Raw genomic sequence first — 17,591 nt, 5'->3', positions numbered from 1 at the left:
GTGCTCTCTAGACCTGATTTTTTATTTGTCTTTTTCTTTCTGCAGCTTAAAGAATAAGGTCTGGGTGAATGAGTTTCGGTAAGTCAATCCTGTCTTCCCGTTTTCCCTGAGTCACTTCGAGTCTTGCTAGAGTGATGTTTGGGGGCTGTTTGCCATGCGTACACTCCTGGGCATCGCCTCACTATGAGGGGGGACTAGGATGCTGCAGACTTGTGGGGCACTCGAGGGCACAGCCAGAGCTGTATTAGTCTCACTCTCATGCGTAGCACACTCTCACAGAGCCTCACCTTGGAGGCCTCAGAAATAATTTATGTCCTTGAGGAGGTTCAAAAGTCTCTCAAGGCTTCTAGAGACCAAAGAAAGTAAACTCTCAGGAGGGGAAAAACCTATCCTAGCTGATTCTCCCAAACACATTCCCAAGGGTGCCCAGGAACTCAAGGAAAAGCTTTCAGGCTTTTTATAGGATGAGGTCTTGGAGGAAGTGAAAGACATCAAAACCACTTATTTCTACCTATTTATGGCCCCTCCGGAGTTTGGAGGAGCAGGTGAGAGTAGGGAAGGATGCATTCTCAAAGTCTGCTTGTACAGCATGAGAAAACGAGTAGCCCATGCGGCTGCTCAAGAGACCTCATAGACTTGTTCTAAGTCCAGTTTTCCACTATGCCATTTCTTCAAGGGTCAGGGTCCCTGGAATTTGGGACAGGGCACTCATAGGCCCACATAGTGGTTCCCATGACAGGGAAGACACGTCACCACTAGCCCTGACTTCTTGTCTGTGACATGGATACCTTACTCCATCTCATTAGCTTCAGTCTCCCTTTTGGGTAGCAGTCTTGAGAAGTAAGATAGCTAGATTTTGCCAGAGGAGGCAACATGCAACTGTCCTTAGCCAAACGTTGGTCCTAGTTTGAGAAAGAAATGGCTGTCCAAGAACCATGCGCACTGCGGTATCTGCTGCTGAGTGATGGTTGGGTACACCGCCTGGGTTTTAATGGCAAGCCTTTCTTTTAGGTATGGTGGATTTTCTCTGGGTGTCAGTAATTCTCAAGCACTTCCTCCGAGTCAAGAAGTTAATGATGCTATCAAGCAAGTGAAGAAAGTCCTGAAGCTGACTAAGGTACAGCATTTGTCCTGAGACATGTCATAAAAATGGGGCTGGAATTGCTGGGACACGGGAATAGTGGTGGGATCCCAGTGATCTGAACGTGTGTGTATACAAAGCAACTTCAGACAGGCCAGGCTTTCATACACACACACACACACACACACACACACACACACACACACACACACACTTCTAAAAGCGTAGGTCAAACGTGAACTCTGAGATTAAAAACTCTTACAACAGCCAAGCTGGTAAAGTTAGCCAGAGGGTAAATGAATTGAGGTCCAAATGCTTCCCCCATTGACTACACAGGAAATAGGAAAAATTGAGTTAGTTTACATTTTAGGCTGGTGGCCTGGTCTTCAAGACAGGCTAAGCTCTATCTCAGGTTTCCCCATGTAAAATGGTCAGGTGACATGGACTCTGGGGTTGTGGACAGGAGTGCTGGGTCAACAGTATACAGCATTCCCTGAAGCCATAGGCTGCATCTGCCTGGACTGTGGGTTTTACTTCTTGGGGTGATGCCAAGAGACTCTGAAGAATCTTGGAAATTTAGTTTTTTTATTTTCACTTATGTGTATGGGTGCTTTGCCTGCATGCCAGTCTTTGTACCATGTGTGTGCCTAGTCCCAACAGAGGCCAGAAGAGAGCATTGGAGTTACAGATTGGCGTGAGCCACCACATAAGTGCTGGGAATTGAACCTCTGGAAGGGAAGACATGGCTCTTCACTGCTGATCCATCTCTAGCCCCAGAAACTTGGGGGTTTAAGTTATGGATTTTTTTTGGTGATAGTTTTTTTTCATGGTTTGTGGCACCGTGAAAACATTAGTGCTGTGGATTCTGGTTACTTGGTCCTCAGGAACCATGCATGCAATGGCTCTAGATTTAATTTCAGTGAGTGACATGGCGGTGGTCTTCCTCTACATAGGGCTGTCTCATTGCTTACTGTCGCCCCGTATCTGTGGAACAAACAAACACCACTGAGACGGGGTTTCACTGTATCTGTGGAACAAACCCCACTGAGACAGACTCTGTTGTTTACAGGGCAGCTCTGCAGATCGGTTTCTCAGCAGCCTGGGAAGGTTCATGACAGGACTGGATACCAAAAACAACGTCAAGGTACACCTTGCCTATGTTCTGCTAGCTTCTTGGTAAACAGTAACTCTGTGCTCCTTGAAGTCTCTTAGTCAAGTAGTTAGGAGCTGTATAGTGAGGCTGTATAGCATAGTGATAAAGAGAATTTGTTGTGCCACCAGACTTGACCATGTGAACCACTCTGATCTTTGCCTTAAGCTGCTTAACCTGTTTACATGTCACTTTCCTATGTAACTGCAAGGCAGTCGCCATGGCCACCTCTAACTTTATGTGGGTAACTAGTTAAAACTATAAAGTTTTAGTGCTGGTCCTGTGGCCACTGGTCAACGGATCCTGCATCTGCAATGCTCTTCTTTGGCGGGTTGCTAACTGGAATTCCTTTCTGAAGTTTCCATGCATGCGTTGTGTGTTGTGTGTTTGCACTCACTTCCGGGAGCAAGGTTTGGCAGCACTGCCTTGAAGCTTCTCTGTTTTACTTCAGGTATGGTTCAATAACAAGGGCTGGCACGCTATCAGCTCTTTCCTGAATGTCATCAACAATGCCATTCTCCGGGCCAACCTCCAGAAGGGAGAGAATCCGAGCCAGTATGGGATTACTGCTTTCAATCATCCCCTGAACCTCACTAAGCAGCAGCTCTCGGAGGTGGCTCTGTAAGTGTGTCTAAAAGGAGGGGCGTGGTGGTGTTAGGGCAGTGTGCACCAGAGGAAAGGACTGCAAAGCTGCTTGTAACAGCCAGAGATGATTACATTGTATAAGCCTGGGTTGATCCAGACTCTGGGCAGAAAATGAGCAGTTTACAGATTGCCTGTCAATCTTTCTTGACGTGAAGAAGGAAGACCATATCTGTGAAAACCATCACCTTTGATGAGCTCACATAACGTGAATTAAAATTGTTAGTAAAATCCTAACATAATTAACTCACCATTAATATTTCAGTTGCTTGAAAATTGGGTTTTTTAATTTAGTGAGACATGCATTTACCAGTTTCTTTCCTGAAGTATGTATATGTGCATAAATTTTAAGGTCAATAGAGTCTTTGGATGAAAGAATCTGGATTTAAATTTGGTGTCTAAACTTCTTAGGTATGTAATATGAAATGAGGTAATCTGTGTAAATTTATACAGCCAGCACCCAACACAGTTGGTAATCAGCATGGTAGAGCCCCTCACATAAGTGGGAAATGCCACATTGCTGTTGAATTACTTTAGAATAATAATGTTGACCATCAGGATCTTTACAAGACTTTATATAGTGGGCTTTTTGTATTTATTAGACTGTTAAGCAGATAGAGATAGATAGGTAGGTAGGTAGGTAGATAGATAGATAGATAGATAGATAGAGATAGATGACTTTTTGCATGTGTTAGCCTGATATATGGATCCTTTTGTTTTCAACTTATTTATAGCCAAATGATTAACTTCAATGACTAGCTTCCAAATAAGATTTCTTCCTAGCACTCAGAAGGCTCAAGGCCAGCCTGGTCTAAAAATCGAGTTCAGGAGAGCCAGAGCTGTGTTATACAGAGAAACTGTCTCGAAAAAACAAAACAAAACAAAACAAAACAAAAAAACCCAAGGATTTCTTCCTCATTTGAAATAGTTCTCAAGCTACACTAACTTCTTTTTATATGGAAGTTTACAAATCATTACTCTAAGATCAGAAAACCCATATATTTTTTAAATGATTTATTTGGTTTTATTTTATATGCATTAGTGTGAAGGAGTCAGAGCGCTTGCAATCAGCATTAACAGATGTGAGCTGCCATGTGGGTGCTGGGAATTGAACCTGGGTCCTTTGGAAGAGCAGACAGTGCTCTTAATCACTGAGCCATCTCTCCAGCCCAGAAAACCCATATTTTCAGAGTACACACATTTTAACATTATAGAAACCAGTTTTACATCTGAGTCATTGTTTCTTAAAATGTTACTTGAAAATAATTAGGTGAAACCTTAAGATAAAATGTGTGGTGAATTTTGTCCTGGCTGACTTTGGTTGTGCTTATGTCTGGCCAGTTGTTTACTGATCTTTACTGCCTCTTCCCTTCTAGGATGACCACATCTGTCGACGTCCTTGTGTCCATCTGTGTCATCTTTGCGATGTCCTTTGTCCCAGCCAGCTTTGTTGTGTTCCTGATCCAGGAGCGGGTGAGCAAAGCCAAACACCTTCAGTTCATCAGCGGTGTGAAGCCCGTCATCTACTGGCTCTCCAATTTTGTCTGGGATATGGTGAGGACACAGGACCTTCTATCTCTGTATGAATCTCAGTGGGAACTGCGGGCTCATGGGGATAAAGGAAAAGCAGCCTGACACTAATCCCAGAAAGTGCCCTATTTAGTCTAAAACTACAAAATAGGAAAAGGGAGAGGCAGCTGAAGGCATCTATGACACCAAACATAATGGTAGCTTTAAAACTAATTGTGCATCATGGGACTATCCGACCACTGTGACTACAGGTATTACCAACTATCACCTATACTCCACATCATAGTTCACTACCAAAGGAAGTCAGGAGAGGAACTCAAGCAGGGCTGCAGAGACCATGGAGAAACGCTGCTCACTGGCATGCTCCTCATGGCTTGCTCAGCCTGCTTTCTTATAGTACCCAAGACCACCAGCTTAGGGATGGTACCACCAAAAATGGCCCAAGCTCTTCCTCATCAACCACTAAATAAGAAAATGTCTAACAGCCAGATCTTATAGAGCATTTTCTCATTTTAAGTTTCCTCCTCTCTGATAACTCTAGCTTGTGTCAAGTTGATATAAGTCCAGCCAGCACACTCTTTAAAAATGAGAACAGAATAGAAAGCCCTTTATTAAAAACCCAAGCCAGGACTTCTGACTTAACTGATGGGTTTTAACTTAGAGTCAGGGTGTTTTTTGCCTCACCAGGAAAGCCGCTTGTCACTGAAAACTCAATAGGTTGTGTCGGCATCTTGTCTGTCCGTTGCAGTTTTTCCATTTTTGTATCAACTATACTGTGTTGGTTTTGTTTGGATCAATATGAAAGACTTCTCTAGAACCCTGAACTTCCAATTATTGGCAAATCAGTTTGAACTATTCCCTTATGGCCTTCATTAATTCTAAACTACCCTAAACAAATTTAATTCTTTGCCCAATAAACGGTTTCTCAGACTTTTAAAAGGCAACTCTCATTAAACAAACTTTTCTCGCAGACGAGATGATATATGAGAGCACACAGGATCTCTAAAGACACTGTAGAGACATGAGTGATGATGATGGAGATAATGAAATTGCATACGCTAATTACACCAAACCTGAAGACCTGTCACTCTTCTGATCTGATTGCCCCATCTATCAGTACTCCTTTTGAAAGCAAAGCTCAGAGTTAACCTTGTGTTCCAGCCATGATCTGAATGGTTGCGGGTCTAGAAAAAGCTAATCTTTATCTCATTCTTTTTACTGTAGCTCAAGGTATGGCATTTAGAAGTAGCACTCACTTATTTCAACTTAGGGATGAAATAAAATCTATTTTGTGTGAATTACTGTTAACTAGGGCTTTGTTTGTTCTATGATAATGCACAGAATCAACTTTTTTGAACCTAGATAATTTTTTTAAACTGGTATTAAACTGTATCATGTCAGCATTCATTTGCTTTTTTTTTTTTTATCTTGATCTAGCAACTCATTCATTTAAAATACAGTTGAGTGCTTATTACAACTCTGATGGTATCTGGCTGTGCCTGGCAGAGGTCATTCAGAGATGAAAGAGCAATCCTTGACCTTAGGGACATCACTAGTACTCCCATGTATTTTCTGTCCCTCCCTCCTTAAGAGCCTGAGATCAGCCCCAAGCATGTCTTTATTTGAGGAGTTGATAAACATTTAAATAGGATGGGACTGAGGCAGTCTGAGCTGCCATTCTTTTCCTATCTGCCAACCCACTATCACCTCCATGTGCTTCTCTCTCTCTCTATTTGTACCAGCTATGAATTTTCATAATTGTTCCTGGGTCAAGTCTTTATTTCTTCATTTTAATGCTTGAGGCACTGTCAGGACAGACTGTAAAATTATTCTCGGTGTGATGAAACAATTTTGACATTCATGTTATGAGTGCTTATCTCACAAATAGATTACATGTGAGATTGAACTCGGGCAGACCATAATATAGCATTAATGATGGAACAGACACAATCATCTCTGGGTAGAATAATGGAAGCTCATTTGCCTCCTGTGAAATTGAAATGACTCTGCCCGAGAATCCATCCTTCAGCAAGTTTACTGAGCGTGACACCTTGGCTTAGCTGTGGGAAAGACAGAAAGGGCATGCAGTTTATAAACTCAGCCAAGGGTAAAATGCTTGTCAAACTGTATTGTCCAGAATTTTGATTAATAGTTTATGTGGCTTCATTAATTCAGAGTTATTCTCCATCATATTTATCTGTCCTTTCTTGTCCGAGGATGGGGAAGACTTGGTGTGCGTTGTATATTTGACTCAGGGGTCAACTTTATTTTCTTACTTTCTCTTTTAGTGCAATTATGTGGTTCCTGCTACTCTGGTCATTATCATCTTCATCTGCTTCCAGCAGAAGTCCTACGTGTCCTCCACCAACCTGCCTGTCCTAGCCCTTTTGCTTTTGCTGTATGGGTAAGACAGCTCTGGGTGGGACTCTCTCCCAGTGGGCAAGGCATATGGTACCCGATGCTAGAGGGAAGGCAGAAAACTCCAATGGACGCTTATGTTTGTGCCTCTCCAGGTGGTCCATCACACCTCTCATGTACCCAGCCTCCTTTGTGTTCAAGATCCCCAGCACAGCCTATGTGGTCCTCACCAGTGTAAACCTCTTCATCGGCATCAATGGCAGCGTGGCCACTTTTGTACTGGAGCTCTTTACCAACAATGTGAGTGCTGCGGGCAGAGCATGTCCAGCTGGCTTGCATTCCAGACGCCAGAGGACAGTGGTTAACTAACCCAGTCTCACACCACTTGTCTGTGACATCGACGCCACTGACTGCTTCGTGCTTTCACAGAACCTGCCTTTTCTAGTTCATATAACTTCCTGTCCTGCTATCCCTTGTATTTCTCTGGTTAAGTCTTAACTGTTTCTTTTGATTTTTTTTTTCCCCATACTACTTTATCTTTCAGTGTTGCTTTGGCAAAGACTGTATTCTCTTCTGGCTTTGTTTTTCTATTTAGACACCATTTCTGGAGGATGCCATTCAGTCTTCAGGCTCTCACCACCATGGCGGCATCTCATTTTTATCTCTCAGATCTGTGCCTTGATTGTTCGTTGGAACTCTAGTTCTCACTGTCTGGTGGATGACTCCATTTAAATTATACACACACACACACACACACACACACACACTAGACACATACTAGACACACTGTGAAAGTCTTTCCCATTAGGACTTAGTATTTCTCTTGTCATCCCTGTTTACTGAATGGCATCTCTGCAGTTGCTCATGATGCCCCTCTTGGACCTATCCTAGGTGCTTTGCTGTTTATTCGTTGCGTTATTGATCAGAATTCTCCCAGTAAGTCCTATAAACAAGACTCTCTATTGCTCTTGCTCAGCACACAGTGCCTTTTTTAGGTGTACAACCCTTGCTGGCCATACACTACCATATCCCCTCCCAGTGCTCGGTGATTTCAGCTGAGTTTTCCCGTAAACCACCCTATCCTGTAGGCCTGCCTTGAAATGTCCTTCTATTATGGCGCTTGGGAGTGCCTGCCATGTCCTTTAGGATTTAGCTCTGATGTGAAGCTTTGCTCATTCGCCCAATGTGCTATATGCTTTCTTTTCTCTGGACTGTCAGAGGCTCAGTTCTCCCTTCAGGGTAACGCACATTCGATCATGTCATCATTTCCCTTTCACAAGCTTCTTTTCTCTGAGTGAGACAGAGTATTAACATTTGCATCCTCTATGCACGGGCCCAGCACATCCAGCAAACAGCAGCTTACTGAATTGCTGGATTTTTTTTTTTTCTATTTTCACTCTATGGGTATGCCTTGCGTGTGTAGTAGAGCCCATAGAGGCCAGACAAAGCAGTTGGATCCTCGGGAACTATACTTAGGGCCAGTTGTGAACCATCCTGTGCATGCTGGGAACCAAACCCTGGTCCTCTGAAACCATTGAGCCATCTCTCCCACTCCAGCGTCTTGATATTTAACCAGCCTTTACTTATAGGGTCATAATATGTTTTGATGTAATTGGGAAGATGATTTTGAAATTCCAACAAAATCCTGAAACTCAAATAGTGATATAGACGTGAGTGAGTTGCTTTTAAAATGCTAAGATAATGATTTGTTGTGGATTTGTGTCTGATATTTAGAGGTTTACTTTCACATACCCAGCATCACTCCAGATTTTCTCAAGAAAATCCTGCTGCTTTTTATTGGTATCTGAATTCAAAGGTCCAGGGAATCAGATGCTTTTCTTCACATCCATGTTTCAGACTTTGATAAGATTTTAGCTTAGATTTTGAAATATGTTTCTCTTGTTTTCTCATCTTTAGAAGCTGAATAACATCAATGACATCCTGAAGTCTGTGTTCCTCATCTTCCCACATTTTTGCCTGGGGCGAGGGCTTATTGACATGGTGAAAAACCAGGCGATGGCTGATGCCTTGGAGAGGTTTGGTGAGTGAGGCAGTAGCTGCAGGAAATCTTAACAGCGATAGTAGTTTTCATGGGCCTCAACACTCTGGTGGCAGCTTTAGGAAGAGGGCAGGACTGGGTGTCCCCAACACACCTTAAAGGTCAACACCAACATAACTGGTTTTTTATGAGTCTCATTATATAGACATTTATCTGAGCCTCTAATAGCACTGAAGTAAATGGGGAAAATTTTTTGGAAGCAGGAAATGCTGGCATTTCTTTGAAACTAATACCTAATGCCACTGGTTGAGTTTCTCAAATCACTGGATAAATCAAGCCACAGCTTTGGCATTTAGAGATTCAAAAGGAGAAATGTACCCTTGGATTCTACTAACAAAACCATGGGCCTGCAGGGATGTTAATGTATTGTATGTTACGTAGTCTGTAAAGAGATAATATTAGTCTTGAAACTTTTTTGTGACTATTATTTATTTGCTGGGCAATTTGTTTAGATGGGCCATGCTACTTAATAAACATACAAGAGGGACTTTTTCAGTTTAGTGATACAAAGGAGACATATGAAGAATTAAGGGAATTTTTCAAAAACCAGCTAATTTAAGTCACTAGTAACATTAAATGCTATAGAAATGGACATCTTTTGAATGTATTTTCTAATACTTGTTATATTTAAAACTGGAAAAAAAAATCTGACGCCAAGAATTAGCAAAGATTGTTGGCCATGTGAGAGATCACTGGGGTGGGGTGGCATGTCTCATTAAAAAGGAAACTTAGCAATGCTAATGAAGTTACAGATCCAATGCAAATTGGCTTTGAAATTCTGACTTGATACCAGGTTGTATTATAGTTCTCCAAATGAAGTCTCAAAAGTAGACACTCTTGTTACTGCTTTTTCTTCTTGTCATGGGTGGTACCCTTTGGTGTTTCTAGAAAAGTTATGTGAAAGTGACCCCAAAGCTGAGGAAAAGACTGACTTCCTTCCTTGTCTTTTCTTTCTTACTTTTTTCTTCCTTTTTTTAATAAAAGGGAGTCCTTTCATTTTTTTCAAGTGTTAAAACAAACAAACAAACAAACAAAAAACCAAATTCATGCTTAAGCTAGCCTTGAAGGTTAAGTATGATAATAATCTCTAGTAATTTTAAACAACAAAAGCCACCCACAACCCAAGCGCCCTCTCTGTGCATAGCACAATTCTAGGTGCACTCAAAGGGAATCTTCCCCGAAGCAAGAAGCAGGGCCACAGTTCTGGTGCCACCTCCCTGACCAGATGTCTGCATGTGTCTCACAGGAGAGAATCGCTTTGTGTCTCCACTGTCTTGGGACTTGGTGGGACGAAACCTTTTTGCCATGGCCGTGGAAGGAGTGGTGTTCTTCCTCATTACTGTTCTGATCCAGTACAGATTTTTCATCAGGCCCAGGTGAGCGTTTTTCTCCCAACTCTTGCAGGAACTGGATGGGGACAGAGAGACACATGAATCTTGGGAGACTGCACTGAGTTGAACTCATTCACCTAAGCGGGCTTTCCTGCTGGGAGTATCCTCATCTCCCAGCCCTGCCCACCCTAGAAACGGTAGCAAGGGGGCTTGATAAGATTGCTTTGGATACTTGAATTTTGCCTTGGAAAATAGCTGAAAAGTTTGATTTTTCTGAAAAATGTTTCCCCTAAGACCTGTAAAGGCGAAGCTCCCTCCTTTGAATGATGAGGATGAGGATGTGAGGCGGGAGAGACAGAGAATTCTGGATGGTGGAGGGCAGAATGACATCCTGGAGATCAAGGAACTGACAAAGGTGAGAGCATGAGCATGGATGTCAGTAACTTGTCTTTAATGTGCTTCTTTTTGTTTGCGTTTTGCTGGCTTGTTTAACTAAAACAACAGCAACAACATTGACAAAACAAAACCCAGTGCTTCCTCAAATGTGCATCTACACCAGGCTTTGTTGCTTTTATTTAAACTACACCATGGAGACTTAATAATAATAATAATAATAATAATAATAATAATAATAATACTTCAGTAATATAGTTCTTACTTTTGGATTTATTTTGCATATTTACATTTATGTTAGTTATTAAAACATGCTAACATTGTGTGTCTAGCCATGGTGTAGAGAGTAAATAGTTGATTTTGAGTTTCATGGCTCAAAAAACAACTCCACCTCCATCACTCTGAAAGACAGTCTGCTTCAGCCCTTTCCAAATACCATAACCCTCAAATTTTACCTTATGGTATTTGAAACATTGTAGTATAGATTGCTACCTTATATAATTTAATTCTAAAATATTTCATTGTCTTTTTTTTTCCTTAAGTCTCACATTACAAATAAAAAAGAAACTCAATTTTGAGTTTCGGAGTCAGCTAAAAGCCACTTCTCACAGAGACACAAGATGGCCCTTGCCGCATCCAGTGTGTGCTGTAGCAATTTGATGATTTCTGTTTTATTCTGCGTGTGGCTTATAGTCCCCTTCTGCACGGTTGCCTGCGGGAGCCCCGAGTCACTGAGATGAATGATTTATGTGTTTCCTTGGTTGCAGATCTACAGAAGGAAGCGGAAGCCAGCCGTTGACAGGATTTGCGTTGGCATTCCTCCTGGAGAGGTAAATATGCTGTGTCTGTGTTGTGTTTTGTCTCTATTAATTCAGACTGTATCTACCAAATCAAACAACAATGTCTGTAACTATGGAAAATGGCTTTGCAAGGCTTCTTTATTTGTGTCTGTGAGAGACAATCGGTCATGTAGAAAATGCAAAGCTGTATGTCAAAACAGAATAGTCTTGCACACTCTCAGGCAGTATAGAAAGGCATACCCATCTAGGCCATGCTTTGGGGATCCATTCAGAGGATGGGATTCAGATAGGGCAAAAACCGTATTTTTTCTTTTCACATGTTTTGACTTCTTTTCTGTTTGTAGGTATAGTTCTGGGGTAGGTGTTAGGTGGTGAATTTTGACCAATTGGCTTTCTTTACTGTTCTTCACAGATCAACCTTGGTCTTAACTGATGACTCTGTATAAATATACTCATACACAACATGGCTCATACATAAACACAGATACTCTCTCTTACACACACACACACACACACACACACGATATCTGAATATTGAGCTTCTCATTGATACTTAAGAATGATGCTTTGGGATCAGTAGCAAATCAAATCAAGGCCCAGGAGGCTGTTGTATCAGGCCATTCAGACTGAGATTTAGGAGTTTCTTTAAGCAGCTCACCTAGTTTTGCTTTTCAGTGCTTTGGACTCCTGGGAGTTAATGGAGCTGGGAAGTCAACAACTTTCAAGATGCTGACTGGAGATACCATTGTTACCAGAGGGGATGCTCTCCTTAACAAAAACAGGTGAAAAAAGCAGCAGCCTGTATGTGCTGCCGAGATTTTCTTTCTTCAGCTTTAATACCTATGCAGTTATTTTTTTACTGTCCATCCTACTATTATAGTTCGTAAAAACATTGAAATCACTTAGGTCAAAAGCTCTTTAAAAATCACCTCTAATTTCACTACCTAGAAAGAAACACTGTTTTTACATTTTCTTTCCATTTCACTCTACCCTAAAACTTAACTTAGGTATAATTTACATACATATAATTTACTTGTTCTGAGAAGACAGATCTGTGATTTTTAGTAAACTCAGTGGGATTATGCAGTCATGACTGAGTTCAGACACGACCCGTCAGCTCAGGTCTCTTTTGATGCATGTAAATGTGTCATAACAGAACAACGCTCTATCTAGATGTTGAGTTTTTGTTATTAATAGGTTTATAATGAAGCTTTCCCAATGGGTTACATGTTCTAAAATCCAGAAACTCCACTAAGTAAATATCTTTATTTGATCAGTTACTTTAAATGTTGGGCATTAATTAGTTTCTGTTATTCAGTGTGTAAATATTTCCTTGCAGATAATTTGTTATTTCCTCAGAAAATCCTCTCCATGGTAAAAGGGCATATACCTGTCTAGTTGCTCTCTCTAAAGCATGTACCAATTGATAAAGCCACCATTAAGCCGATTTCTAATCATATGGATAAAGTTATATATCAAAGACCTGTTAGGTGGTATTTTCCTTGAGTACTCTAAAGATGTGGGGCTTCTCCTGTTTTTTTTTTTTTTTTACATAAATAAAGATGCACTTTTGAACTGATCATGACCTATAGAAAACATATTTTACATTTCAGTGTAGTACATATATACAGACACATAGGTACACCCACATACAGCCAGTGAATTAAAATGGCACCTACTGTTACTGCTTGTAATCTATCCTAATAGTTCATATTCTGGTCTGTGTTATGCCATTTAAAAAGTGCTGGCTGTGACCTACTAAATTTATTTCACAACCCAGTAATGGGAGATTGCTCAGATTTCTGAAACACTGGATCAAGGTACAGTCATTACTATTGTAGAGTCAGAAGTGTAATGAGCTCATCCATCTCCTCCTATCTCTTACTGGTTTATTTTTCAGTAGCAATCTAAAGAAGCCTTGAAAGAATAGGAATTGTGGGAATGGTGAAGACTCCCCAGTCTTGTTCTACTACCAAGTTCCTGCGCTATGCAGAGTGACAATAACTGGCGCATCCTAAGGTTTATCTCAGCTACTGATCACATAACTGAATTGGGCAGTGTAGCTGTAGCAGGCACAGTGTCCAGGGGTACCTTCATTTTAAGTCTTAAGAAGTACTAAATAAGCAGAGAGGACTGTACCTGTTTGTCAAGTTCATGGCTGTCTGGAGGTGGCTTAAAGGCAACCATTAGTCTGGGATATGAATGCCACAATTTTCAGATAATATGAAGTGTTATCTTGATGGGTTTCATGAAACCTGGAACCTGTACATGTTGCCCCCACAGGTACAAGTAAAAATATCTGTATGTATGTGTTTCCTATTACCATGTTACAGGGTCTGTAATTATATAAACTAATAGAGGAATAAATGGGAGTCTGCATTATATATTTAGTGCAACCAGAATGTTTAGAACATGAATGTATGGATGAATCAATAAATGGGGAGCAGAAGGCAGCGAGAGCTCATGCCCAGTGTGTCTGGGCCTTATGTGGTACTGTGTGGTTGTGAAGAAGACTAGAGTATAGGAGTACTTGGTACATATGACCAGCTCACACAGTCAGATGAGGGATGGAGACTTATTGTTAAATTTCCAGATGGGTGTGACAAGGCTGTTGGGCAGAGACTGTGCTGCAGTTGCATAGACTCGATTTGACCAAGCCTGCAGGTTGAAGTGCTTGTGAGCCAGCAAGATCTAGGCAGGGAGGAGACAGGACCCTTCCTGCTAGAAAGGGTTGACATCTTATGACAGAAAGGCTGTTGTTCCTCCAAGCAGAAGCAGGTGTCTATTTGTCCAAGCATATGTATATGTCTGTCTGTCTGTCTAACTATCTATAAATGTAAAAGCTAGACTGTCTCATCATAATATCTCTAAACAATTAAACCTGACTCGTTCTATCTTCCTTTACAGCATCTTATCAAATATCCATGAAGTACATCAGAACATGGGCTACTGCCCTCAGTTCGATGCCATCACAGAGCTGCTGACTGGGAGAGAACACGTGGAGTTTTTCGCCCTCTTGAGGGGAGTCCCAGAAAAAGAAGTTGGCAAGGTAGTGTGGAAACCAGAAGGCCAGACAACTCTTTTGACAACCTTGTGTCACATACCTTCTTCCCATGTGCCAGCAACCCGAGACTGTTTTTCTTTGCTCACGCTGCCGTCTCTACTGCTGTCACGGAGGATACAGGGGAGGGTAGGCATGCATAGGCTAGGGGCAGGAAGGGAGTGTAGGCCCCACCACAGGCGTTCTTTTTCCCTCCTGTGGGTCCTCGGGGAGCTGAGACATGAGTCCTACTCAGTGAGAGACCTTTTGTGCATTATGTGTTAGAAAGCATGGTAACTGTACTGCATCAGACAAAAGATCCAAGTGCTTTTTATCTCTCTAGGTTGGTGAATGGGCAATCCGCAAACTGGGCCTTGTAAAGTATGGAGAAAAATATGCCAGTAACTATAGTGGAGGCAACAAACGAAAGCTCTCCACAGCCATGGCTCTGATTGGTGGGCCTCCTGTGGTGTTTCTGGTGAGTGTGACAATATTGAGTATGAGTGGAGGGTGGAAGCTATTCTTCTGTCTTGAAGAGACAACATGGTTTATCTGAAGTCACATGCGGGCCATTGTACACTGGGCCTGGTGGCAGCAAGTCAGTCTGTGACTCCGGAGCAGCAAGTCAGTCTGTGACTCCGGAGCAGGCTTGGAGAGCAGGGGGAAGCTTCTTCTACCGAGCACACTGGATGGCTCCCAAGTAGACAAGCTCCAGACTGTCTCCTTGCTTTGGATAATCCCTGCAAGTATGGCTGAAGCTGAAAGTGTAATTTGATCTCTCTTGGGAACACTCTTCATCTGTATATGTTCATCTACCAAAGTCAGTCAGCCCGGACACTGCTTCAGGATGGCCACAGTAGCCCCTGCATCACAGTTCTTTACAGACAGAGACCAGCTCAGACCGGGAAGTTTTCATTTTGGAGAGAGCCCTGGGGGTGTGGGAAGAAGCCTTGGCTGGAGGTTTTAATGTCATCTTGACCACGTGACTATGAAAATGTAGCAGAACAAGGAGAAAAAAAAAATGATGATTATTGCTTCTATCTAAATTGTACTCTAACTTCGAAAATGATTTTGGACAAAAGTGTGTTGTTGTTTTCTGTTTTTGTTTTGTTGTTGTTGTTGTTGTTGTTATAGTTCTTTTGCAGTAGGGTTTCACTGTATCACCCTGGGTACCTGGAACTCATTATGTAGACTAGGTTGACTTTGAACTCAGATATGTACATGCCTCTACTCACACACGACCCCTTGCTGGGAAACTTAGCATGATCTTTAGCATTAAATTAAAAAAAATTGTCTTTGATATTTTTTCCATCAAATAATTAAATTCATTTTATTCTGATTATAGGATGAACCGACCACAGGCATGGACCCCAAAGCCCGGAGATTCCTGTGGAATTGTGCCCTAAGTATTGTCAAGGAGGGGAGATCTGTAGTCCTTACATCTCATAGGTGTGTACTATATATAGTTTTGGCGTCTACAGTGTGTGATTACATTTGGTCATATTATAAAAATTAGAAAATAAAGGCCAAGACTGAAACAGTTACCACCTGGAATTATTCCACTTATCAACACCTGTTATTATCATTTGTCTGCATATGCTCCAGAGTTTTCTTATGCAAAGCTATACTTAAGTATTTTAAAAACAAAAATGTAATTATAATTTGTGTATTGAAAACATTGTTTCAGGTCACAAAATTGAAGTGTGCCATTATTTCTTGTAGCTGTAGTGTATTTCATGAAGATCTACTTTACTTTATGTAACTGCTCTTCGTGCAGACATTTGGATTATTTCTGCCTAGTCACAACTGTAAGACACATGATAGAGAAGAACATCATTTCTGTATCATGGCCAGGGATGGTGTAGGATGATGGGGATTTCTTTCTTTGAAGTGCCAGGTGTCCCGGGTGATGTTCCAGTGCTTATAGGAGCATCTCCCTGAAAGGAAGCCCTCATTCTGTTTCCCCACAGTATGGAAGAATGTGAAGCTCTTTGTACAAGGATGGCCATTATGGTCAATGGGAGGTTCAGGTGCCTTGGCAGTGTGCAGCATCTGAAAAACAGGTAAAGGAGATCATTTCTTTGGAATAGCATGTGGTGAGATGATTGGTGTTTACTCTCTATTGAGTGTATGTGCAGTCGCTTAAAAGAAAAACAGGAGAGTATGTTGGAAAGAGCATGGGCTTTGCAGTCTAAATGGGAAGTATTCCAGTTCTGACCTTGCCCAGTACTGGTGGTGTGATTTGTAAGAAAGCTACCTAACGACTCTTCAGAGTCACTTTCCTGAGACTATTCTGAATTTTGTTATAAAAATGAAATTGAAGGATTCACATGTGATATTATGATCAGCACACTGTGATGCTAACACGAAAGGGGTTCCCATCCTTGCCCTGCTGTAACTTGGGGCATGGGCACGTGACTAAATTCCTTGGGCTTCTGTTTGTCTGTATGTCAGACTTCATAGGTTCACATTGAGGATTTAATGGAATCGTGTATTCAAGGCTTTGAGTGTGACATCACACATGACTCGGTATTTCGTAGATAAAACTAAAACTGGTTCCTTCTCTCAGAAACTGTCCTGTGGGTCTTCTAGAGACTTCCCTATTTCTTGGTACAAGTTGGGTTTTTGGGGTTAAGTAGCCTCTTGAGTAGTTTTCTAGGAATGCTCATTTAAATGTTCTTTTTTTTTTTTTTTCTTGCTTTCAGGTTTGGAGATGGTTATACGATAGTTGTACGAATAGCAGGATCCAACCCTGACCTGAAGCCTGTCCAGGAGTTCTTTGGACTTGCCTTTCCGGGAAGTGTCCTAAAAGAGAAACATCGAAACATGCTCCAGTACCAGCTTCCATCTTCCTTGTCATCCTTGGCCAAGATATTCAGCATCCTTTCCCAGAGCAAAAAACGACTCCATATAGAAGACTACTCCGTCTCTCAGACAACACTTGACCAAGTAAGCTCTCAGTTAAACTAAGTGCATTTAGCTGCAGAGTTAAGATTCTGGTCCTCTCTCACCACCATGAGCCTGAGAGAAGTTCAGCCTGTCTGTGCTTTGATTCCTTCTCTGTCATTCCTGCCTATACTATATAAATCTCTATGAGCACATGTAAAAGGATGATGCTTTCTACCATATACAATTATTGTGACTGCTGATACAACAGTCACAGTAACTGCTTTTTATTGTCTATTAACCATGAGCCAGGCATTTTTA

At 41.6% G+C, this 17,591-nt stretch overlaps 1 protein-coding gene across 3 annotated transcripts in view; it reads left to right on the top strand.

The window, feature by feature from the left end:
- Nucleotides 1–17,591, top strand: part of Abca1 (ATP binding cassette subfamily A member 1) — a 117,405-nt gene that overhangs the window by 96,143 nt on the left and 3,671 nt on the right. For 2 of the 3 annotated variants that reach the window (XM_060379911.1, XM_060379912.1), the window contains exons 33-49: nucleotides 46–78; nucleotides 1,012–1,117; nucleotides 2,151–2,225; nucleotides 2,683–2,852; nucleotides 4,250–4,427; nucleotides 6,692–6,807; nucleotides 6,917–7,061; nucleotides 8,679–8,802; nucleotides 10,067–10,196; nucleotides 10,446–10,566; nucleotides 11,312–11,374; nucleotides 12,020–12,126; nucleotides 14,252–14,393; nucleotides 14,728–14,862; nucleotides 15,730–15,833; nucleotides 16,355–16,447; nucleotides 17,090–17,333. In XM_060379911.1, the coding sequence (XP_060235894.1) occupies nucleotides 46–78; nucleotides 1,012–1,117; nucleotides 2,151–2,225; nucleotides 2,683–2,852; nucleotides 4,250–4,427; nucleotides 6,692–6,807; nucleotides 6,917–7,061; nucleotides 8,679–8,802; nucleotides 10,067–10,196; nucleotides 10,446–10,566; nucleotides 11,312–11,374; nucleotides 12,020–12,126; nucleotides 14,252–14,393; nucleotides 14,728–14,862; nucleotides 15,730–15,833; nucleotides 16,355–16,447; nucleotides 17,090–17,333 (2,086 nt within the window). The remainder of the gene's footprint in view (nucleotides 1–45; nucleotides 79–1,011; nucleotides 1,118–2,150; nucleotides 2,226–2,682; nucleotides 2,853–4,249; nucleotides 4,428–6,691; nucleotides 6,808–6,916; nucleotides 7,062–8,678; nucleotides 8,803–10,066; nucleotides 10,197–10,445; nucleotides 10,567–11,311; nucleotides 11,375–12,019; nucleotides 12,127–14,251; nucleotides 14,394–14,727; nucleotides 14,863–15,729; nucleotides 15,834–16,354; nucleotides 16,448–17,089; nucleotides 17,334–17,591) is intronic. The other variant, XM_060379913.1, reaches the window with a different exon arrangement.

The sequence above is a fragment of the Meriones unguiculatus genome, chromosome 3 (assembly GCF_030254825.1).
Source record: "Meriones unguiculatus strain TT.TT164.6M chromosome 3, Bangor_MerUng_6.1, whole genome shotgun sequence".
In the NCBI taxonomy this organism is placed as follows: domain Eukaryota; kingdom Metazoa; phylum Chordata; class Mammalia; order Rodentia; family Muridae; genus Meriones; species Meriones unguiculatus.
Note: the sequence above shows the minus strand (reverse complement) of the source record. Positions and strands in the feature narration are given on the sequence as shown.